At 43.9% G+C, this 24,614-nt stretch overlaps 1 protein-coding gene across 3 annotated transcripts in view; it reads left to right on the top strand.

Moving 5' to 3' along the window:
• The window catches only part of LOC108939853 (uncharacterized), a 44,990-nt gene that overhangs the window by 8,983 nt on the left and 11,393 nt on the right, over positions 1 to 24,614 (top strand). For all 3 annotated transcript variants that reach the window (XM_029246586.1, XM_029246588.1, XM_029246587.1), the window contains exons 8-38: positions 79 to 219; positions 370 to 630; positions 1,160 to 1,340; positions 1,566 to 1,732; positions 1,977 to 2,105; positions 3,416 to 3,591; positions 4,047 to 4,216; positions 4,652 to 4,879; positions 5,244 to 5,350; positions 6,281 to 6,481; positions 6,917 to 7,058; positions 7,293 to 7,488; positions 8,776 to 8,923; positions 9,069 to 9,243; positions 9,517 to 9,694; positions 9,858 to 9,984; positions 10,091 to 10,210; positions 13,329 to 13,470; positions 13,854 to 13,966; positions 14,461 to 14,614; positions 14,729 to 14,977; positions 15,065 to 15,259; positions 15,664 to 15,842; positions 16,132 to 16,318; positions 17,534 to 17,676; positions 19,710 to 19,894; positions 22,452 to 22,720; positions 22,927 to 23,146; positions 23,296 to 23,470; positions 23,679 to 23,802; positions 23,943 to 24,023. In XM_029246586.1, coding sequence (XP_029102419.1) covers positions 79 to 219; positions 370 to 630; positions 1,160 to 1,340; positions 1,566 to 1,732; positions 1,977 to 2,105; positions 3,416 to 3,591; positions 4,047 to 4,216; positions 4,652 to 4,879; positions 5,244 to 5,350; positions 6,281 to 6,481; positions 6,917 to 7,058; positions 7,293 to 7,488; positions 8,776 to 8,923; positions 9,069 to 9,243; positions 9,517 to 9,694; positions 9,858 to 9,984; positions 10,091 to 10,210; positions 13,329 to 13,470; positions 13,854 to 13,966; positions 14,461 to 14,614; positions 14,729 to 14,977; positions 15,065 to 15,259; positions 15,664 to 15,842; positions 16,132 to 16,318; positions 17,534 to 17,676; positions 19,710 to 19,894; positions 22,452 to 22,720; positions 22,927 to 23,146; positions 23,296 to 23,470; positions 23,679 to 23,802; positions 23,943 to 24,023 — 5,263 coding nt within the window. The remainder of the gene's footprint in view (positions 1 to 78; positions 220 to 369; positions 631 to 1,159; positions 1,341 to 1,565; positions 1,733 to 1,976; positions 2,106 to 3,415; positions 3,592 to 4,046; positions 4,217 to 4,651; positions 4,880 to 5,243; positions 5,351 to 6,280; positions 6,482 to 6,916; positions 7,059 to 7,292; positions 7,489 to 8,775; positions 8,924 to 9,068; positions 9,244 to 9,516; positions 9,695 to 9,857; positions 9,985 to 10,090; positions 10,211 to 13,328; positions 13,471 to 13,853; positions 13,967 to 14,460; positions 14,615 to 14,728; positions 14,978 to 15,064; positions 15,260 to 15,663; positions 15,843 to 16,131; positions 16,319 to 17,533; positions 17,677 to 19,709; positions 19,895 to 22,451; positions 22,721 to 22,926; positions 23,147 to 23,295; positions 23,471 to 23,678; positions 23,803 to 23,942; positions 24,024 to 24,614) is intronic.

The raw sequence follows: 24,614 nt of genomic DNA on the forward strand, positions 1-24,614 counted from the left end.
ACTCTCCTCAGACTACGAACATCCGCTTGGTGCTTAGCCTTTAAGCAGGCTCACTGACTTGGAGTACTTTTTTGGCAGAGCCTGAGAGTTTTCAGGAAACGATTCTCAAGACAAAAAGTGGATCTGGCGGAGTTCTTGAAATACCTGGCAGACCAGTACAACTGCGAGTCGCCCTATGAGCTTGGGATCAGGATCCAGGGCCTCGGACTTCCCATTTCAGTATGTAAAGAGTGCTTAGCTGGCAGCATCACGTTGCCCTGTATTTTCTGACCTTAAAGGTAGAGGATGTCAGTTCTGCCCATCTGAAGTGCCTGCATTCAGCAGATTTTGTTTTTTCACTTGCTCAGTTTCTGCTTTTTATCCACCCAGACTCTGCAGAAAGCAATAAACACTGAGCATTCGATGATGGACAAAGCCAGAGCCACCATACAGAAGGAGATTGAGGAGGAGGTTGCGGACAGAATGAAGAAGATCAAGAAGACCCTCCTTGACCCTACATACGCTGCCGTTCCGTTCTCCTCAGCCGGCAGCCTGGAACTCAGGAAGAAGTACGTCTCCCAAACAGCCGCTGAAGCCGTGCTGGCAGTCTTCAACAACGCCGAGGGAGTGTTCAACGCCAGGATGACCAAGGTACCGTGTTTAGCCCCAAAGGAGCTGAGGTTTAAAATTAACCAGAATTGTGGAACATTCCCTTATCTGTTCTTTGTTGTCCTTTTAGTTTCTCTTTATGTTCTCTGCCCTTTGGAAAAGGTACCCTTGTGTACTCGTAATTCTCCGGAGGATTGATGTTCACAGATGTGCTGCTTTTCTCCTTGCACTGTTTGTAACTGGCACTGTTTTTTATCATATTTTAAAAATCGCAAAGCTTGCCCTCGAATAACAAAAGGGTGACCATTTCAAAGTAGGCAAAATAATAATATATTCCACATACAGAATAATAATATTCCACATTTTCCGTCAACGCAACATTTTACACATCATATTTTTTGATATCAGACAAAGCTTAACAAGACTGCCCTATTAGTTCTTGTTGGCCCTCTCAGTGTATTTCACAGTTATTCAACTTTAATGCAAACGTCTTCTCTACTCTGTAAGTTTAGGTGTTAATGTGATGCACTAAACAAGTAAAGGACTCTTTCCCTTTTACCTCCATCATTAGCACGTTAAGGATTTCCTTCTGCGGGTGTCAGGTGACCGGCTAGCTACAGCCCTTTTCCAGCTGGCCATCTGCTGCGGGTCCCTGGAGGTCCCCCAGGACCTGGTGGCAAAGGAAAAGCCTTGTAAGCCATCAAAGCAGGCAAAGAACGAGGAGGAACACTCCATACTGCCCCCTAGTGAAGGTATGTACAGGTAGTGAAGGGAGTTCATGTTTGTTTCCCTCCAGTTATGCCTCGTAGATTCAGAATTTAAAAGTACCCTACTTTGCATCATTGTTTATTTAATTATTCTGAAATCACTGGTATAATTATGTAGAAAAGGTTGAGGTGTCCCAGTTTTCTTTCCCCTCCCCCATGCTGTGTTTCATCTCGTATGTTTCTGTTTACCCTGCTTCATTCCTATTGTAGCTGCTATAAAGCAGTACTTCCAGGAAAGGTTAGAGACATCCTCTGGTGGGCTCACCTTGCCCATCATGTCCAAACTGGAGAAGAAACTGGTGGACAACTTCCAGGTCAAAGAGTTCACGCAGATGAAACAGGGTACCTTCCTAGAGTTCCTTGTGAAGCACAATCAGGCAAGATCTCAAATTCATGCTTTGTTCTTATTTTTATTCATTAATTATTCTCACTGTAATTTCATGATTTATTTGAATGGTGCCCTTTCTATACTTTCTGAGTTGCAGTTAGTTATTGCAAGAAAGTATCTGGTGTGAAAAGAATCTACTCTGAGGAGGCAGCACATTAGTAAATGTATTTCACTGTGTTTGTTGTCTTAAGTGCGTGGAGTAAGTGTCCTCAGCCGTCATCCTCCATCCACAGATTTTGCAGGAAGCTGGTGGGAGGAGCATTGCCCTCAGCAGTCAGGAAAATGCAGCATGTGGCTTCAGACCCAGCAGGCAGGATATATTTGAGTTCATCAAACAGTGCGGTTCAGAGGACCAAGACAGGGTGAGTGGTAAATAAGGGCCATTACATCAGCCCTTTCATACCAGTTCTTCTCAAAGCCGAGGGTCACATTCCAAAACTGAATCAGTTACACTGACCTTAAGTGTCTGTAATAAGTACTGTGTACGTTGGCTCCTTGTCTTACAAATTTTTTAAATTACAGAAATTTTGTCTTTTTTCTTATTTCATTTTCTTCACCTATTTCTAATCTATCTGTCTCTTGTGGAATGAATGCAATGTGTGTTTACACACCTCCACAGTAGATGTCAGTAAAATGTACTCAGACAGTTGTAGTAAATAGAATAGCAGTAAATAGATTTCAACTCCCTTCCATTGTGATTACAGCTTGAGTCTAATGTTCATAGGCATCAGTGATTGGTAACAAGATTTACATGTTTATGGGATAAATCAGTCAACAGTTATTACTGAAAGTATTTATTTTCAGTCAGTCTAAATTACTTTTGACCATGGCTGACCAAAAAAAAAAAAAAAAAAAACCTAGATTTAAAAAGTTCCAACAAGGTACTTTTACTGATTTATAGCTTATGACACACAAGGGTATGCTGGGTTCAGGGAGTGACCAGGTGGAGAATGGTTGGGAGTGGATTTGTGCAAATGCTTTACGTTGTAATCATGAGGGGAAAAATATATCAAACAAAGCTGTCACTCAAACAAATGGTAAATGAAATCAAAAAAGAACCTCTTGACTCAATAAATAAGAAAAGATCCATAACTCCCAAGAATGAATAAAAATGCACAAGTGAAGCACAGTGACCAACAGAGCCGAATTCAAGCCAACTCTCTCAAAACCTTTCTGAAATCACAGGGCTTGTCTTCAGGAGATCACAAAGTCAAGCTGTAACATACCATCTACCCCAGACCTCCAGCCTCCCCGCTTCTTCTGGACCCTCACTTTTAAATAGTCTGTTGGTTTAACTGGTCACTTGTTTAACTGGTCATGCCTGGTGCTCATTTTGACTTGATGAGTTGACTTCACGTGCTGCCAGGGTGGGTGGTTACTGGGTGTGACCAAGTCCCAGCCCTCCACATAGGCTGTTTTCAAGATTATTACCAATCCTAGCTCGTAAATAAATGTAGGTATACCTGTATTGTTAAGCTTTTACTGATTCTGATTTAGTTGAAAAAGTGACTTTGGATTTTACAAACAAAACACGTTATGAACTTCTCGTCCCAGTTGTCATCACAAGATCAGGAGCCAGTGTATATTTGTTAGGTATTTTTGTTCTTGCAGTGTTATGAATTCATTATCTATGAGAGAAGGATTCTTAAATCGCATGCTGATGAATTTGTAGATCCAGTCCGTTGAACAAGCTCTGAGGAGTCACTACAAGATCCAGGACAGTCGGGAGCTGGGATATGGGCAGCTGTCTGCTCTCGTCGACAAGGTCCGATGGCAGAAGGGGCTGAGCAACAACGCTGACTGGAGCCCAGTCCGCTACGAGTCTGCTCTCTTCGTCAGAGACTCCAAGTGAGGGACAACCTGTGCCCAGAGCGGCCCATATAAACACCGGTTAAAGCGTGTCTCTCATAAAAGTCCTGACCCAGGTTCTGGCACAGTTATTTAAGCTGTGTGTATTCTGCAGTGACATTTTGGTGCTTAGCACAGGCTTTTAGTTAAAGCTGTGAACACAGATTGAATTGCAGCCCCAATACTCTATCGAACTAAACTGGACCATTGGGTGTTTTTCTTGATTTGCACTACATGTTCCCTTGAAGGTTCAATAGCCGCCCTATAATCAGAACTGTCCACTACCTATGGGGAAGGGGCTTGTTTGAAGGAATCACTTATATGATTTCTTAATTGTTCGCTGTAACCTGTTTGTAAGGAAAATAAAAAATAATAACAGAAAAAGAACTGTGCACTACCTGATATTGCGAGGATAGGACCAATGTTGCAGAGCATGTGTTCTTGTTTTTGTCCAGGGCTGGTTTGGTGGAAGCAGTTGGGCTCCTAGGACAGGTCACTGTGGAGCAGGCCGTGTCCAGCCTGCTGTCGGCACCCCTGCTGGAGGACCTGGCAGAGTGGTCCCAGTGGGAGCTGGTTTTCCAGGAACAGCACGGCCTCCTAAAGCACTTCATTGAGAAGCAATCTGGTAGGAACGCCCTCTTTTTTGGCGAGAAGGGAAGTCTCTGCTCTTGAGTTGGAACCAGAGGGAGTGGACAGGGGTTTCTTGCACCTGCTTATGTTTTGTTTCCTTCACAGTTGCTGCACCCAATGGTCTGTATACAGATCTTTCAGAGGCAATAAAATGCTTCAGCGTGTTTGCTGTGTCACAATCCTCGATAATTACCCTGCTCTTTCATTTGGAGGATTTTCATAATTGCTCTGCCTAAGGCTGTTGTTTATCTACCATGATTTTTCCAAAGCAGGTCTTTCATGTTTAATGACCATTTTTATGTGCTGTATGTGAAAACACCTTGGTCCATTTGTCCTGGCTTCCCATTAGGTTTTATCAACTGAATATTTTCCTCTATGAGTGACTGTGTTTTTTTTTTTTTTTTTTTTTTTTTTTAAATCCACATCACAGCCACACACATGGAGCTAGCAGCACTGGAGGTGAGACCTGGTGTGTTGCTGAGGATCACCCCTTCCACTGGTGACCGCTTCTTTGCAGAGGCCGCCGCAGCCTTGGACCCCGTGAGCACCGCGGGGCACCTGGTCTCCATTGCGGTGGCGGATGGCATAACCAACTCCCCCGTGGCCCTGCTGGCCAATCACATGGAGAGCTCTCTGGCTGCGGCCGTCACACAGGAAGGTGGGAAAGCCGGTGGCCTCCGTCCTTAAAGAGCGCTTGCTCCTGGTCAGCTGTTGCTGGAATCTGTGTGTTTGTAATGAATCACACAGGCACCGATCCTCATCATCTCATCATCGTTGCAGTATTCTCTACTTTCAGTCATCATTTATAAAGCAGTACACAGTCTGTTTTAGCATATCTGTATGAACAGCTCTTTTAATGGACTTAATACTGTGGCTAAGGGAATTAATTGCACTATTCATATCTTTCTGTGTCAGTAATTTGTATATAAGGCTGTCCCTGAACTGCATAATTTTCTTCACTGTTTTTTCTTTGATGAAATATGTTTGTAGAAGAAGGCTGAAGTGGCTGCCTCCCTTTTTAGGTGTTCTGCAGGCAGAAGATACTGACTCATTCCAGACCGTTGCGAAGTTTGTCCTTGACTGTATGTTGCGAATACCGACGAGAATTGGCAAAGCCCTTTTGCCTCAGGTATATGGCGCAGGTTTATGTCCTCAGCTGTTTCATAGGTTGTGTGTTGGCTTGCAGGGCAACACAGTGAGTAGCACTGGTGCCTCACAGGTCCTGAGCAGTAGGTTTTATATGTTTGTTCGGTTTCTGTCCACAGTCCAAAGACGTGTTTCAGGTGATTGGTGGTTCTAAATTTACCATACTGTGTGTAAATGAGAAGGATTGAGTGTCTGGAATTGCCCTGCAATAGACTGGTGTCCCATCCAGGGTGTACCTTACCATACAGCCCATGCTTGATGAATGGATGAGTGTTGATTCGCTGTGGTTTGGTGTGAAACAGTGACTACTACTGCTGTGGCCCAAAGAACATCATGTGGTTCTGTAAAGTGCTGTGGTGTTTCACGGAGACATGATAATGTTTAAATTGTAGTTACAGATAAATCAAAACGAGTATTTCTGTCTCACAACGGCAGGTTGGAAGGTAACATTTTTCATACACAGAAAGCAAAATTATCAAGTCATTTCGGTGTCAGTACCCACCATGTCCGGGAATGAACAATGGGGACTAGTGAGGATCTGTGAAAGTGCTGAAATCTTGAGTTCCAGTTATTACATAAATCTCTAAGAGCTTTATAAAAAAAAAAAGCCTGTAAACTCAGGCGGTTCGTCTTCGCGCTATGACTGGAGTATATCAAACATCTATTATTTAAGAAAGAAATCTTTTACTTTTAGTAGGTCAGTGCTGCAAAGAACACGACCTTTTTTAATTATTAACTTGTATTTAATGTATAATTTGATCATGTTGAAGAAAGGCAATGTGAAGCCCTGATGACCTCAGTAGAGGTCACCTGCTGCATTTTGTTTAGAAGTTTCTTATGAAAAGTGCACTTTATTGCGAGAAGCCTGGTTTTACATTCATATTGAGAGTTGTTACCTTTTTTCTTCCCCCAGGTGTTCTTGGAGCCCCTTGCGAGGGTGCTGGGCCAGGCCAAGTCCAAGGCTGCTCTTCTGCAAGCAGCCAAGTCGGACCTGCGGTATCAGAACCGGCTCCATCACGTGGGCCTTCTGCTGGGGGTGACTGAATGGCAGAAAGATTTCCATGGCAGGATGAGCCTGCCGCAGCTGCGGCCCATCCCTTCGCTCATCAAGAAGGTCTGCGTTCAATGCTGCCGAAATCTGGTCACTCCTTTGACTCCTCAGGGACGCACAGCAACTCCTGCTGTTCAAAATGGAATCAGTGCTTGGGGCTCCTCTTGTCCATTTTAAAAACTTGACCGATCCGTCTCCGCTACTTTCTCAGAGCACAAGACGTATTGTCATGAATTTCTTGGATTTCCTCGGTTGATCCTAAAGGACACACTGCCTTCTGAAGTTTAACTTTTGTTCTGACACTGGGGAACCCTGAGGGTTAATGCAGATCACTGGTATTTTTTCTGCTCTTTCAAAGGTTATTACTTTATTCAGAGGCATGTGAATATCAAATATGGAATGTGTAATTACTTTCATAATCAGCATAAAACAGGTGTTTAAGTGCGTTGCGTTCTGTTTCAGAAAGAAAAATGTATAATGGTCGTCTCCTTTCCGTAGCTCAGAGCGGCTGACTCCATATCCGTGAGCAGCAGGTCATCGTCTGTCAGCTTCAATGAAGATGACGAGTTACTGCCAGATGCGGGGCAAGAGCTGGAATCTCTTTCCCAGTCTTCATCCATGAGCCCATCCGATGAGGACGGTGAGCTTCAGATTCCGTTACTACACTTTCACCACAAGTTTCGGTCGTTGCATCTTTGGACCATGTTTTTGTTCATCATTTATCTAAGCAAGCTTAACTTCTCCACAAATTCTTGTTATTGCTCTCTGTCCCTGGGACATATTTAAAATGGTCCTCTCTGAAGACAAGGGATTGTTCAGTAGATTTTACACAGGACTTAGGAATGCTTTGCTTTGCTGTTGAACGATTGTACAGAGGACACTGAAGAGAAATTTGAGCTAGCGTCTGCGCACAGCGGAAAGACACATTCTTCCAGCGAAAACCTTGAGGACACTGACCACGGGGTGGACACAGAAGAGTCAGCGATGAATAGGCAAGACAGCACGGACCCAGCAGAAGACAAAGAGGAGAGCAAACTGTGCCAGTACAAGGCTGTCATTGAAAGCATTAGGTACATTGTCTCCTCTTGCATGTCATCTGTTTTTAATTGTCCTACATTTTTTCCTTTCCTTTGGTTGGTAGTAACAGTGTGTGCATTTATTTGTTTATCAATCAGCTAATTAATTACCTGAAACAACCTTGATCTTAGCACATCAGTGAATAATATCCAGTACTGGCCATTGCCAGAAACAGGCCTTCCTCAGCATGTCCTGCGTGCATTGGAGAGGCAGTCATTGATATAAATGAATGCTAAAAATATAACATTAAACGATACCCATGAAGTGATCTGTTTTGTTACAAATATAAAATATATTGATTTTTATCATTGTCATTCTTTCAAATACCTTTTATTTTAATTTTTTTATTTAATTTTAATTCCGATAGTTTTCATTTGGGAACCAGTCTTTTTTTTCCCAGAATAAATAATGATAATTGATCCCCCTCACAGCAGGAATTCACCTAATTGGATGATTTCTGAGAACCAGCTAACCCCGTCTGCTCAAGAATGGGAGTATTATATTTTTGCGTATAAGTTCCATCATAAATCAGATATTCTCCAAAAGAATTGCAAATAAGAAAATATCGCCAAGCTTTAGACAATGGATTTTACAGCTATTCACATCAAGACACTGGCAGATGTTGACATTTTGCTGGAAGCTGATGCAACGTGAGCGGGTTTTTTGTCGTCGTTTCATCTAAATTTATAGGGCACCCAGTGTCCTCAGGGATTTGATGCAATGATAAAAATTTCATAGCCCCAGTACTGAAGAAGTTGTGGTACACAGTGCTTGCAGTGCTGCTGTAATGATGTTCTCAGGGAATAATGGAACAGTTCAGACCAGCACTTCAGCGTTTGTGAGAAATGAACCCAGGGATCTTTTTTATTTACAGTGTGCAGCTGGCAAGTCCATGCTGTCCAACCAGTGCATTATGTGGAGCAGCACATAGCAAAGTTGTCAGCACCGATGCCTTGTAGTCTGAAGGTTCACAGTTAGAAACCCATCCTGCTGTAATACTCTTGATGACAGTACTTACCCTGAATCAATACAGTAAGAATACCTAGGTGTATGAATCATTACAAAGTTTCCTCTCTCACATTATAAATTAGTTTGGACAAAGATGTCAGTTAAATAAAGGTTAATAATTATTCTTGATATATGCAAAAGTCATTCAAATCATGCCATACCAACCCTGTCAAATACAGTTAGCATTGTGTTCAATAGGACTCTTGAGTTTCTGGCAAGTCAACTTCAGTAATTTTTTTATTCTCCTGCTTTTGGCATCCTTGCTTATGTAGGAAAAGTGAGTTTGGCATTGGCGTGGAGCTGAATGAAGAGGTTCAGCAGCTCATGAAGGTCCACCAGGAACGGCTGGGCCGCAGTTTGGACCGCCTGTCTGCAGAGCTCTACAGCAAGGACACGCACTTTGTGTTAGAGCTTATACAGGTAAGCAGTGCTGATTGACTAACCATGCACAACACTGGAAGGGGTCATTTTATTCTTGAACATGTTGTTAATTGGAGCCAATTTAGTGTGCAGAGAGAAACGGTAGACCTCTTGATAGCCTATGCTGTCTCCATGATGAGTTCAGAACGCAGATGACAACAGTTACCCTGGTGGAGATGTCCAGCCGGCCCTGACATTTGTGGTGGAAAAGGACTGTATCACTATTCTCAACAATGAGAGAGGCTTTGAGGAGAAAAACATCCGTGCTATCTGTGACGTGGGCCGCAGCACCAAGGGGAAGCACAAGTATGGCTATATAGGTACGAATCCCTTTGTTGCATGTCTGCGCTGTCCTCCGTACTTCAGTACTAAGCCCTAGTGCATAAATACTGCTTCTAGGAGTCTATCACCTTTCCTAACTCGGTATTACCCCAATGTACAGATTGTGGTCCTTGATATCGATGATTGTTTCACACATCTTCATCTCGCCACTCTGTTATGTTGCACATGTTCAAGTCATGGTGTTGATAGTAGAAATCACTGTGCCATCGGAACGAAACTCCGGGAATCTAAACGATTTTTCCTCTCTGTAGGTCAAAAGGGCATTGGTTTCAAGTCCGTGTTCAAGGTGACTGACTGTCCCGAGATTCATTCCAACGGCTTCCACATCCGCTTTGATAAAAACAGCAGTCCCATGGGTTACATCTTACCTCACTGGGTTGACGAGGAGAAGCCACTGGACACCAACGTGGCAGAGCTGCGGAAACAGAGGTGACCTTGGAGCCTTTTGAAGCATGTGGGATTTAGCTGCGGCGTTTCAGATGTTCTTCCGGTTGGCACAATACAGTCGGATTGCCAGGAGAAATTTTCTGCATGGACTCGTACAGAGCAAGATCAGCAGAAGTGAATATTTTGCTTTCTTGATTACATCTAGCTGGACAACGAAAATATTCCTGCCTCTTCGGTCAGAGAGCTACCAGGCAAAGAACCTCTTCCATGATGTCGACCCGTCCCTGTTGCTGTTTCTGCACCGACTGCGCTCCATTACCATTTTTAACCAGGTAACCAGAATCCCCTCTGACACCTTTTGCCACTGGAGTAGAGTCTGCTAGATAGTGACCATTTTCTTTCCTTCTGTGTCCACTCCCTGGAAACATGGCACACCAGATGGAGGGCCGCTTGGTGTCAATGGCTCGTAGAGACCTGAGCCACAACGTGTTGGAGGTTCGGCACACGAACGGTGTCGAGCGCTGGCTGGTGGTCAGGCGGAGGCTCTTCCCAAAGAAGGTGAGTGTCTACTCTCTGCTCTGTTGCTGGAATCCATTTTTTTTTTACATAATTTCACAGCCTGTGTTGATACATTGTTTCCATTTTGAAGTGAATTTACAGCTTTTACTTCCTAGCGGAGTGTTACATCAAATTGTATTGCAAGAACCGAACGGTGTCCTGAGAGCAAATTACACACATGGGCTACACACGTTAGTCATACGAGGTTAGGCCTCCTGGATTCCATAAAATTGAGTGATAAGCCATTATTCGGTCATTCATTCAGATCAAATCTTGATGGGAAACAATTTTAATATGGACAAATAAACTGATATGGTATACGCTGGGGGAGCAGTGGCTCAGCGGGTTTGGCCGGGTCCTGCTCTCTGGTGGGTCTGGGGTTCAGGTCCTGCTTGGGGTGCCTTGTGGTGGACTGACGTCCCATCCTGGGTGTGAACCCTCCCCTTCCCCCTCTAGCTCTGCGCCCTGTGTTGCCGGGTTAGGCTCTGGCTTGCCACGACCCCGCTTGGGACACGCAGCCTCAGCAAGTGTGTGTGTGTGTGTGTGTGTGTGTGTGTGTGTGTGTGTGTGTGTGTGTGTGTGTGTGTGTGGGTATACACTTTGTATAGGTCAGATGGTTCGCCAAACCTGAAAATTATTCCATCAGGCCAACAGACGAAAAAAGTGAAAGACACTTGCAGTTAACCTTCAAATAAAGAGGGAAAATAAATCGAACAAAGCCAGTAAAATATGTCATTGTAGTTACATCATTTAAAAGGGTCAACTACTGGGTTGCCAGTGAAAAGCTCCTCTATTACCAGGACAAGAGGATTTCTGAGGGAAAGCCCTCCTGCATTGTCTTAAATTATTTCACGTTACTTTTAGCCATTACTTGTGTACACAGTGCATTACAACAAATGGTCATGTTTAATTACTTAGTGACCCGTCTTTTTCCCACAGAACAAACAGCACAATTGCAAAACACTTTTCACTTACACTTTTTACCATTCAGAGCCCCACCTCATTGCACTGAGTTGTTTTCCATCTTGCAGGAAACCCTTGAAAGATGAGTTGAATGTGAGCTGTCAAAAGGTTATGCTTCCGCAGATAAACTTGCCTGTTCTGTCACCCTTCATTGTCATTCTTTGTTTAATTGCCATGCCTCCTTATGGCAGGGCTGGTAACAATACACATATTATTTTTGAAAGGACATGGTAGTAACCACATGATGAAGTAGTTAATACAAACTTCACCTACTGAACATGATCAAATGAAACAATTGGCACAAAATCAGTCTTTGCAAAATCATCCAAACTTAATTTAAATTAAAACTTTTTATCATGCGTGAGAAAGACATGTTGGGTAAAGACTGCTGAGTGATGCAATAGAGCAGATGTTAAGCAGTTCCAGAGAGCTGTGAGAAGAGCTGGGACTTCAGGTGGCGCCAGAAGGTTGGAAGACAGACTGCAGATCTGAATCTGAGAGGAAGCTCACTCCAGAGCTTGCGGGGGGGGGGGGGGGGGTGTTGTTGCTTTGTGAATGAGTAATCCTTTTAGTGCATCTGGGCAGAGGGGCACAGAGAGGGTGCGGCCACAGACAGAGCTGAAGTGGGTAGGTGGGGATGACAGTGGAACTCGGCAATGGGGTGCCTGTACAGAGACCTGAGCGGAGGAGCACTTCGAAGCGTTTCTTCTTGCAGTGTACTGAGTAGTGGATCATAAAATCAGGACAGTTAGAATCTCCATCGCAAGCCTATTGCTGCTGTTCACCTCAAATTCTGTCTGAGGACATGCAAGTGATCAGCAAAGCGCACACACTTTCTGAACCGCTTGTCCCATACGAGGTCACGGGGAGCCGGAGCCTAACCCGACAACACATGGCGTAAGGCCGGAGGGGGAGGGGACACACCCGGGACGGGATGCCAGCCCGTCGCAAGGCACCCCAAGCGGGACTCGAACCCCAGACCCACCGGAGAGCAGGACCCGGTCCGACCCACTGCACCACCGCGCTCTCTATCAGCAAAGCAATTATTATTAATTATTATTATTCATTTGAACAGGCATGGTAATAAGTGTGCTCTGAGTCACTTCGCAAACACTCTCTCTTCCCTCCCAAGGCTTCCTGTCTTCTAAATGGATGTGCATTCATCCATATAGAATGTGCATATTTTATTCAAAACGGATGGTTACGTATTTTTTGTGGACCGTCGTCTGTGTTATGTAAGTTTTCGGTTGCTTGTTCCCATTAGAACAAAGGCACTTTTGACGTCAGACTCATTTAAACTACATGGGAGCGGCTTCGTTAAAAAAGGGTGCGAAGAATTAATTTCCTCCGCTTAGGGCTAACGCAGGCGCTGCTATTACACACAGGGCAACGGAGTCACTGTAGCAGTAAACACTCCTTGCTCTTCTCATTTTCACATGTTCAGAGTCTTCCACCAGACCTACCCAAGGGAGATGGAAGAGCTGAGTCCGGTTATTGACAGCTCTTGCACAAGAGGCACATTATATTGCAGAAAGGGACACCAGATAAGCCATTTGGTGTGCGTCTTTGGCAGTGCTGCTCAAATATAGTTGGTTTGGAGATTCATAGGAGGATGTTTAGACTGGGGAGAAACAGCAGCACGGCGGTACAGCAGATAGTGCCGGTGCCTCACAGTTCCCGCTCTGTGGCTTTCAGACATGGGAAGAAGTCAGGTTCAGTCTGCCTGGTGTTTGTGTGTTCGCTCCATGTTTATGTGGTTGTTCTCTGGGTGCTCTGGTTTCCTCCCACAATCTAAAGACATGTTCTTCAGGTCAGCTGGTTACTCTAAATTGTCTGTAGTGTGTGTATGTGTGAGTAAATGAGTGTTTGTATGATTACCCTACAATGGACTGTGATGTCATTAGCGGTGTACCCTGCCTCAGACCACATGCTTCGGGGATAGACTCCAGACCACCGTCACCCTGAATTGCACAAGCGGTTATTTATGGTCAGTGTATGGAGGTTCAGACTGCTGCTTCTTCAGTCATCACAAGTGTTAATTTCTGTGAAGGTTTTGTACTGGCTGTTGTCTGGCATTATAATTATTGTAAATCGAGTAAACTACCATGTTAAAAAGAAGCGATGATGTGACTGGTGACCAGTGGTTGATCCGCAGGCCAAAGACGGAGTGGAGTCCACAGAGCTAGCGCTGGCATTCCGACTCAATGAGGCCTGTGAGGGGGTGTTCCAGCCCGAGAAGCAGCCCGTCTTTGCCTTCCTGCCCCTGCGCAGCTTTGGCTTCCGCTTCATCATCCAAGGTCAGGGCATCCTCCACCACCATCGTCATAGCAGGAGCTTTGTTTTTACACATTGCCTGGAAATGTATACAAAACACAGGAGGTGCAGGCAGGTGGCCACAGACGAGGGGAACGAGCAAACAGACGGCATGGCAATGTACCTTCCCAAAGGTCACACTCTCCCCTCCTTGCCCTGTAACCAGTGGTCACCTGTGTGCCTGCCTCACTGCTTGCATACCGGGCATCAGAAGTGTCACGCTATGTTAGGCAAACCTGTCTTCACCTTTTTTGACAAGTGATACCTTACCCTCTACGTGTTGCCTCCTTGTCCCGGTGGAGATCTAAGACAGGGCAGGAGAGGTGGTTGAAATGTAGACCTGATGAATGTGGTTTCCACACTGCAGGGGACTTCGACATCCCGTCCTCCAGGGAGGACGTGGACCGCGACAGTCACTGGAACCAATGGCTGCGCTCAGAAATCCCTCAGCTCTTCCTTCACGCCATGGATGTATTTCAGGTGGGAAAGCAAGAAAAGGGAAAAAAAAAAAAAAAAAAGAGCTTTGTCATCAGGCATACTTTTCTAACAGCTTTAGTGTTTTTTCTTTCAGTTTTGTTATAAGCTTTTAATAAGTACATATGTAGAAACTACATTGATGTAGCCGCCGGGGTAATACACCAACCTCTAACGAAGGCTTTTGGCACTTGTTAAAGTACCTTTAAATCCATGGCTAGCATGGCTATAACTACAACCGTGACATTTACAATAATTCTCAAAACAAAGAAGAAATTTAAATATGGTGCGAAGTAAATCAGATTTTCTGTCTGGACAGCTGACGTTCTTTTAACTGGGATGCATTTTAAAGTTTTTGGTACAGTCAGCTTTTCATGTTTTGACAGATATTTAATAATGCTGGGCTGTTTTGTCTCAGTTGTTTTGCAGTGTTCACAATATGTTAAAATCACCAAGGTCTTATGCGTTACTTTCAAAGAAATGTATAAAATGTCTTTCAGGAGCACCCAGAATTCAGCGGTCTGCAGGGCCTCTGTCATTTCCTGCAGTTCATCCCTCTTCCCAGTGAGATCCTGGATTTCTTTAATCCGGTGGCGAGTCAGATCATACAGCTGCTGAAAGGGAAAGCCTGTCTGCCGACCAGGGAGCGCAAAGGTGAGCCTGTCAGATCCAATTCTTCTCACTGCCGCCTGCACTTCACAGAAGAACTGATGATTATATAAGCTGTCAACTCCTGGCTGTCCACGGCTCATGCATGCCTCTCTGCAGACGGCCTGGTGGAATTCAAGCTGCCCTCACAGATCGCCATCTCTCCGGACCCGCTCATCCAGGAGGTGATCAGGGACGATCTGCTGCACAGACACCTGAATCTGTCCTACCTGCACCCTACCGTGCAGTCTTCCCTGCCCCCCTCTTTGGTGTCTGCCCTGGGTGTGCATCGCCTGAAGGGGTCTGACATATCCACAATCACACGTGCCATGGCTAAGGAACTTGTCCAGGAAAACGGCACCTGGTCAGGTAACAAACCCCGCTCTTTACAATGCAGTGCACTTTGAAAGTTATCTCAGAAATGCGTTTTCCACAAGGTACATAACTGTTCTCCAGAGTCCAGCCTGAAGAGAGTTGCCAGCCTCTTGGTGTGTAATTTCCGTGCCCTGGAGCAAGATTATGATGAGGCAGATGCTGTGCTTCAGGCACTCAGAGACATTCCCATAATCCCACTGGCTGATGGTCGCTTGGTGGCCTTGAACAGCGAGGGCGTCTTTTTCCCCCTCATGGATGAAAAGAACGCCCACTCTGGTAGGTCTGCTGTTTATCTCCAGTCCTCATAATTAAAAATCTCTGTCCTTGACTGAAAATGTTCTTTTTCTCCAGCCAGTCTCCTCTCTGAATTTTTCATTTGATAATTAGCCACCTTGTTCAAACTGCAGTACATGTATGAACAAAGCTTGTCTGTATTTCAGTAAAACACAAACTCCTCCTGCAATGGGTGGTATCAGGTAGATGTTTCAGTAGATGTTTGTGTTGAAGTAGATCCATTCAGCTAAAAATTGCAACAAGCACAAACCACATGGGAAAGGAAACAACACTGGACACTCACAAACAGTGACCTTTAAGCTCGCCTTTGACCCCCTGTCATGTTGCATAAACTCAACTAAACCAGCGTCATAAATAAAACAGTAAGGCAGTTGCACCCCATGCAGGCCTGGAAGCTCTTTGCAAAGACCTGTCCACCGTGTCCCCACGCCTGCTCGAGTGCTTGGACCCCTTGGGGAACTCGCGGGTCTTGGAACTGCTGAAGAGGCTGGACGTGCATGAGCTTGAGCCTCAGAAAGTGCTGAATGAGCACATCTACCCCATCCTGCGGAGCGGAGGTTGGAAGGTGAGACTAACGGATCACACCCTGACACCCTGCCTGCACTCTTATGTTGTCCCACAGATGTAGGAGATTTTGTATGAAGCAGTGGTTGAATCACTGGGCTTGAGCTCACAACAACTTGGGTGACCATTTTGGTCGTCTGCTTTTAATGTTATTCAGTAAAATGTTGAAATATGATTCTCTGCTAAGACACGTAACTGTATAATTACTGCTTTGATCAAGCTTGTTTGCATCATCCTGCAGAAGCCTTCAGAAACAAACCTGAACCGCATATTTCATGTGTTGCCCTCAGAGAAAACACGACGACATTGTCATTAGCTACATAGTGTTCATCAAGCAGCATTCCCAAGACCAGGACTACAGGACCTTGGATGGCATGATTCCTGTAATGACCAACAAGGGCTTTCTGTACCCTAAGGAGAGCAAGGTGCAGTTCTCCATGGAATACGACAACATCGACCTCTGCACCCAGCTTCCTGGTAATAAAAAAAAAAAAAAACAAGCCACACTGCCCTCCCTTTGTTTGCACGGGACTCCAGTCCACTGCTGTGTCCATGTGGCTCATTTTGTTCAGTGCCGTAGCTGCCGCAAACAGGACAAGGTGCCGATACACAGAGAGAAACAAGCATTCGAAAAAGCAAATGTTGATACGGTAAAAGATTTTCCCGAAATGAGCTTATAGTGCATTGATTTATATTCCCTCTATAGTTATGTAGTGCGGCCACCCACACTTCCGATGAATCAGACAACAAATATAGAGTTTATTCCGCTCTGGCAACATGTGTCACACAAAATATACTCTGGCTGCTCAACTTAGCAACATAACTTCTTTGTTTGTAACACCACAGTCACTTTACCCCTAAGTCAGGGTCAGAAATAGTTTGAAAGACGATGTCCTCCAATTTAATCACGTTAGTTTCTGTAAAAACATTTGACATAGCTGTAATAAATAAACATGAAGATGTTCTTGTTTTGATTAACTTTAAGCTACATGAAAATTAGAATAATTTAAAGTGACTCCGATTCGCTGCGACCATTCTCAGGACAAGCGGTTATTGAAAGTGGATGGATGAAAATAAAAGTCCCGCAGACTCCCGTTCTTTGCCTCAGCATTTGTCATCATTGATCGCTGACACTAAGAAACCACAAGACAATAAATTAATTCACAGCCCATGTCCTGTGTATTTATTTATTGTCTTATACTCTTGTTCTGTGTTGCACCATGGTCGTCGGACAAACGACATTTCGTTTCACCGTATACAAGCTATCGAGAGGAATGACAATAAAAATGAACTTGAAGTTGAAACACCAGATGGGTGTTAAATCCCGTCACCCATTCTTGTTCTGTCTGAGTACATTTTACTGCCATCTCTGTCCTTGTTGGGTAAATAAGGATCTTGTTTGTTCTGCTCGAGGCTGAAATTTTAGAAAATCGATTGGTGAAACAAAAAGAGCCTTGGAAACATTTGTATCTCAAAACATTTCAGCCATTAAAATTTGGAGTTACATTTAAAGAAGGTCTCTAAATTCAACCATGGTTATTTGTATTTTTTTTTTTTTTTAAATGAGATGCTACTTAAGTGCTCTGGGTACTCCAGGACAGAGTGCTCACTCCTCAGATCTTGTGTGCTTTGGATGACATTTCGGCACAGAGGGCAGAACAGGCCGTCCTCAACTTGCCACCACTCTTCTAGGTGTGGATTGGGTCATGCTGCACACCTGCTACCTGATGTCCGACAGAGATGTCAGTGGCTGGAGGGAGTTTTTCAGCATCTTGGGTGTGCGCGACCTGCTCATCTTCAAAAAGGAGAAGCTTTCAATGTCTACAAAAGATCTGGTGAGTCAGGGCGACACGCGCTCCCCTTCTCCCACTCATGCATTTCTCAGCAGATGGAGGCTAAGATGCCCAGTCCCAGGGAAGTGAGCAAAACGGTGAGCAGATTGGTGTTCAGAATAAACGGATGGCATCGCACCAGACTGGTAGAGAGTGTTCCCAGACTGTCCACAGGTCAGCTCGGCAAGCCAAGGGGCTTCTCCTCGCCGCCAACGTGTCTGCTTAATTAAGCATGCAAACACGTGCTGTTCCCTGCGAATAATTTGCCAGCTTAATTAAGCATGCAAACGCTTGGCAGTTCTCTTGCTGAACTTCTTTTATTCTAGGGGCCTGGAGGGGGGATATTTGCCTCCTCTCCTGCATATCCCTGCTCACAAATGCAGCATTCAGAGGGATATGGGCCAATGAAGTAAGAAGGCCCTTTCTGTTCACATGCATAAATGGTTTTTTTGGCATCTCTACAGTAGGGTGGTAGTTGGCAAAATTGGTTCTCGTGAGTGAAATTTAATATTTAAGAGCAAATATGCCGTTATTTGCTGCGCCTGTTTTATGTTTTCAGCCTTCTTATGGTCAAAAATCACTGGGGCCAGGGGGGAAACCCTGTGGAAAATTAACATTTTATTGCATCTTAAATCCTTAGCAAAACTGAGTAACCATACGCTTTTGTTTAACATTTTGGAAATAGAGGTCAGCTATTGAATAAAGCACGGAGTGCAAGGAACACGAAGGCTGTGCAGTGTAAAATATTGCACGGACTTCTTCATTCAGTCATTGCCAAACGCAGCAGTAACAGTGATATCGCTGTTGGAACAGGAACGTTTGCTTGGCAATAATAAATATACAGCCCTTTTACATCTATTTTTTTCACAGCGAACAAATAGAAACGGTAAATCGTGACACTAAGAGCATTGCAGAGTGTGACCAAAGCGGCAGCAAACAGGACACCGTGTGCACTGTACGTGACCAGTGTGTGGGATCCGCGCTTCGCTTGGCAGTCGTCTGGCTCTCTGTATGAGCGCCGCAGGCTGTTCCTCCTCTGGAGGCAGGGGGAACCTCTGAGGCTTTAGGAGAGATGTACTTGGTGCTCTGGCGCACGTTTCTGAAGCGCTGCAGCGATGCGGGTCGCGGAATCTGGTTAAATGTCACCGGGAGCGATCCATCTTGGAGGTGCTGTCAGCCTGGATAAGACTAAGCTGATAAAAGTATTCACTGCAGAGCAACAGTGGGCAAAAGAGTGTATCAGAAATACCGCTTAGTCGACTGGGTATGTTTTGCAAATGATTGCGTGGTTTTTCTAGAGGGAGGAGAAGAAAAAAAAAAAATCAGAAAATGGATTTGAAATCTGTTAATCTGTTTTCGCATTACTGTCCCCATCCTAGTCAGCTGAAAACATCTGAGAAATGACTAGAATCATTAGATTCACATTGAAATACAGTCTGTGCACTGTTTGAAGACAGTCACAGTAGATGCCCACCATCTATACATACTCAGTACACTTATTGCTGCTTGAAAGTATGTGAACCCTGTAGGGATGGTCATTACTGTTGTATAAAATGTTAAAAATACACTTATAAAATGTAGTTCTTAAATCTTAAAATGAACTTAACGTGAGTAAACTATTGTGATTAACACACCTCTTTCTATTTATCTGGTTTAATGAATGCAACTTGGGGTTCACTTGTTTTTGCACCTGCTCTGTTTGCATGTTTCTGCTGCACACATTTCCTCTAAAGCAACATATGGAACTGGTCATTACACACCTATTATGCCAGATGAGAAACACTGATTCTCATTAAATAACCATTTTGTAGTAAGACTAAGGGTCGCAAGGGGTTCCCATACTTTCAAGCTTCACTGTACATGAATATGGACTTGTACGTGAAGATATGTCTCCATGCCAACAACAACGAATGCTGCATAAGCTTGGTGATCCTCAGTGAAAGGATTCATTGTGTGAGGGTCCTCTGTATTCCTTTACAGCGGTGTGCTCTACCGTGCTTTGCTCATTTTGTCCGTTTCCCTGGTCTCTATTCCAGTCCTCCAGCCTATGGGCCCAGGAGAGCAAGCTGTGGCCCCAGCAAGGGGGTGGCGTCTACGTCATAGAGGATTACCAGTGCGAGGAGCTCCGCTCCCTCCTCATGACTGACCAGCTCTCCGAGCAGCAGAAACTGGGGCAGAGGAAGCAGCTGCTGAACTTGTTGAACAGCAACTGGGTGACCGGGTAGGTTGCTTTAAAATACCCAGAATAGTGATGTCCTGGCTTTTTAGATGTCTCTTTGATTTTTGGGGAGGAAAGAACAGTGCTGTTATGCATGGAGAAATATAGCACTACATCTCAGTGTCTTCAATTTACACTGAGCAAACAGTTTCAGTCCAAACGGACTTTGATGAATCCCATTCAAGTCCCAGTGAAACAAACTCAGAGGTCAGAAGGACACATTACTCTTGGTTGGTGTTTGCCAACCTGTGCTTTGTCCTTGGGACCAGTTTATAATGATGCTGCTGCCCTTTCTAAAAGCATGATGGGCTCGTGGGTTCATAAGGGAGAGCCGTTCAAGCACAGAGGCAGTAGCTGTCAGTTGTTCACATGTGATGGCTTCGCACCGGAGATCGTGATGCTAACCCAGCACCAGCCCTGTGGGGCGACTGCACTGAAAATGCGTGCGTTTTCAATTGAACACAAAGGGAAGAACACCCGTGTCCTCTGACAAGCCAGGGCTTTAATCCCTACTCCACGGGCTGGTGCGGAAATCCATTTATGCTGCCATCAGTCCGCGTGCCTGTCGCTCGCTCGTGTCGTTCTGTGTATGAGCAAATTTTGCCGTACATCCACGTGTCAGCCGAAACTGCTGAAACCCACTTTTCTTAAAAAGCTGTTTTTTAAGGGGCACAGCCTTCCAACCTCAGTCTGAGTCCAATGTTCAGGATCAAGATTAAAGCCCAACACACGTCAGTTACACATTGTGAAGTAGGACTTGAGCAGCGGTAGGAAGTAACTCTTTTCTCTTAGCACAAATTCCTCCACTCATGCCTTGGAAGTGGCTCCTAGGGACTTGTTTGGCACCTGCTACTTTCCAGGTGGTCAGTTCTGCACACCAGTGGGACGCGCATCCATTGTTTGACTGCAGCGTGAATTGGAGGTACACACCCTTCTGCTCTGCCTGCTTCTTAATACATGCAGGAGTGAGGGTGTTGCAGATATCCAGATATAAAAGATAATAGGATTTCTAAAATAAGTACAAGAAAAGAGAGAAATTGTCAGCTTTTATGGCACAGAATGTATGCACCATATAACTTTCTTGGAAGTATTATCACTGGCTTAAAAATACTTTTCATTCTTGGTACGCAAGTATTTATGTACTGCAGCATTGCATTGCCTTGGATTTTATTGTACTCAACATAATCATCTGTAATGATGAAACAGCTGACTTCAAATTTAGTTTCTTAGTCATCAGTATATTATTTACAGAGCCTTTTTTCAAGTTCAAGTTTTATTTGCCACATACACGTTAATAATCTAACTGATGCCTTCCTCCAAGGCCACTTACCATATTACATTACCATTCTAACAATGATTTACCCATTTTCACACCTGGATAATTTTTACTGCTTTAATCCAGGGTAAGTACATTTATCAGTTGTATTATAATAAGAGTGAATTTCAAACCCGGGTCCCGCGACCATAAGGCAGTGATTCTAAACACTACTTCACCTGTACAGATACCCTATTATCCATTTATTATACACTAAAATCACCTGTCATTGTGCAAATACCCTCATAAAACTTGTTCTGTTCAGTCACTAGACAAAGTGGTTTATTTCCTTGAGTTGCGTTTTTCAGTATTTTGCCTCTATGTATATGATCACAATTTAAAATACTAAACATAATTAAAAATTCTAGCATTTGGTATTTTTGTATTTTCAAAAGAGATGTGCACATCCAGAGATTTTGTCCTCTAACCAGTGTATTGCTTCAAGGACTACTTTCGTATGAGCTACATTTGCATTCATGTCCAAGGCAAATTTTAAAGCCTTATCTCAACTGAATCTTGCATGTTTAAAGGGACGCCTTATCTCTAAGTGCATATTAGTCATTCATGCCTTTCTTTTTTCTTTTTGCTTTTCCTTCAAAGGACACTGTTTAAAAAAAAAAAAAGATGCTCCGATCTGTGTATCAGACTGACCTGACAGATTCAGAACTGTGATTTGCATTATTGCCCTTATAGTCCACTCTGGAAGTACATTCTGCATTCAGAAAACACCACTGATCTCAGTTAACAGTAGAGTTTCATCAAAATCACATATAATTATTTATATATATATATATATATATATATACACACACACACATACTGTATATATATATATATGTAAATTCAATTTCTGAACATATTTCATTCTGTTTTCAATGTGCACATCTTAGCCTCCACATATCATGAAGTGTTTCTCCCACCAAAACAACTAATTTTTAAGGAAGTAGTTTGAACGCTGACACTGATATTCTCCTATTGTACATAATTTCATGCAGTAGCCTTTGGATATAATTGTTAATTTTCTATTGCAGTAGCACACCAAAAAAGGGATGTATGTGATCAATTAAAGTCATGAACATGTAACGTCAAGGTTGCTGATTCAAGCCCAGCTTCCACTACCTCTGTAGTGTCCATGATCAAAGCACTTACCCATAAAAATTGTTAAAGTAATTGATATAAATCTGAGTAACTAATTAATAATTACATACATCATGTTCTTATATGATATTTCCTCTCTTTCTGCAGGGAAAATTACTCTCAGTACCTAAAAGCACGGGTGGTAGACAGCCAGGGCCAGCAACTGAGAGAGGCCCATTCCTCCTTCTTCCATTACCTCACGCAGCTCCCTTGGGTGCCTGCCTTCCAGAATCACCCAGGGGGGGCTGATGGGCCATCTATAAACTACTTGTGTCCAAGTTCTGTCCACCTATACTCTGATGACCTGTATAGGCTCTTGGGACACCATGTCACTTATGTACCCGATGTGAGCCCCAGCGAATTCACCATTTCAGTTGGTAGGCAATATTTTCACAAGTCATACAGCAGATCTGGGTCATGGCAGCTTATTAAAAGGCTCAGAAAGCCAAAACGAAAATCATTTAATAGTCATCTGCAAGCTAAGGGTAGTAGAATACATAACAGTTGTGAAAGCTGTGACAAGATATGGATTCATGCAAATCCCAATTTGAACATTTTTTAACGGTTCCCATTGCAATGGTAGGTATGAAGCATACAGTGTCCGTGGAAGATCTCATTTCCCATCTGAAGAAGTGGTGCATGAGGAGCCCTGACAACAACTGTGAAGAGGATGAGGGTGCAGAATTCACGACCACGGTGGAGCATGTGCACAGTGTATACACTTACCTGTCTGACCACCTCAATGGGATCCATCTGAAGAAGTTGTTCCAGGAGATGCCAGCGGTCTTCATTGAGTACAAGCGGTATGCAACACCCACGTGGGGAGCGTCATGGGGAACACTACCTGAATTCTTGATCTCTGGTTGTCACTCTATTGTTCTATCAGTGTTAACCATTTACAGGAGCTGTGGGTGTCCTAAGTAAAATCTTTTTTCCATTGTTGTTCCCTCAGGATGGATGAATTGTGCTCAGGGAAGTTCTACCTGTTGAAAGAGGTATGCTGGAATGACCCCACAGGGATGTTCCGGAGGTACAGGGACCAGCTCCGTCAGACGCAGCAAGCCGAGCCAAAGATGCTGGCCCCCTTCTACGGCAGCTTAAACTCCATGAGAGAATTCTTCCATCAGGTGCATCTAAATCTGCAGTTGATGTTCTACACCATCCTGTACTCTTATTTTTCATTGTTTTCAGTGGAGATTGTTGTAGACCCGCCAAGAAATACTTTGCTTAGCATTTTTTGGAGACTGCACCGGAAGGCTGAAAACAGAAATGAAAATGCATGGAGCATCCCATCATCAGTACCGTGGCTAACACCAATGCATGTGTGCTTCACAGTCCTTGAATGTGGATCCAAACCCTTCTATGAAGCAGTATGTGGACCTTCTTGAACTCATGTGTAGCTCAGGGTTACCCACCGGGGAGCTTCTGCAGGATGTCTTCGTCATTTTTGCTAAGTTAGGTGGGTCTTGTGTTCTCCGGTCATTCATCCCCCACCCCGTATTGCTCTTCTCACCCCTGTGCTCAGCTAACCGATGTTGAACAGCCTGTGAGTCAGTTGTGCATTGACCTCATTCATCTGTCCTTTAAATGATCTTTTAGCTGACAAATGCAGAATACAACAATGTGGAGAGCAGGAACATGACCGCCAGGTGGACCACAATTACACCAAACCCCTAAAGGGTGAGTAGTCAGGGAGCGATCTGAAATAAATCTGAACTAAACCTCTTGTTCCAGCTTTAATCCTGGGCTTTTAGGTTAGAGATTTGAGTTCTGAGGTGGTTTAAGGGTACATATAGTGAGCTTCTGCGTGTGTGTGTGTGTGTGTGTGTGGTATAATGTAAATGTAGTGTATATAGAAAGAAGATTACTAAACATCAAGGAAACAGTAGAATTAGAAGTTTGTGAGAATTTGGTTATGAATAGTAATAAATTTTCACACTTACTGTTATGAAACAGGGACATAATCTTTGAGCATACAGTAAACATGCTGTGCTTTTGGTATCTGCCTTTTTCTCACTACAATCATCTTATAATTAGTAAAAAGCAGTCTTTCTTTGAAGGTGTTTTCACAAAAGCATATAAAGCAGAATACTAGGCAGTGTGTGTTTTGAGCTTTGTCACACCCACAGTCTGAGTATGTGAATGTTTTTATATAGTCGTGTATAAGAACATTGTAAAATTAACATCTGTTTATAAATCACGGGTATTCTAGAAAATTTTAAAAACTGTCTCCTGGTGCTGGGTCTATTTACATTACATTACTTCATTTAT

This window comes from Scleropages formosus, chromosome 20, assembly GCF_900964775.1.
Source record: "Scleropages formosus chromosome 20, fSclFor1.1, whole genome shotgun sequence".
Classification (NCBI taxonomy): domain Eukaryota; kingdom Metazoa; phylum Chordata; class Actinopteri; order Osteoglossiformes; family Osteoglossidae; genus Scleropages; species Scleropages formosus.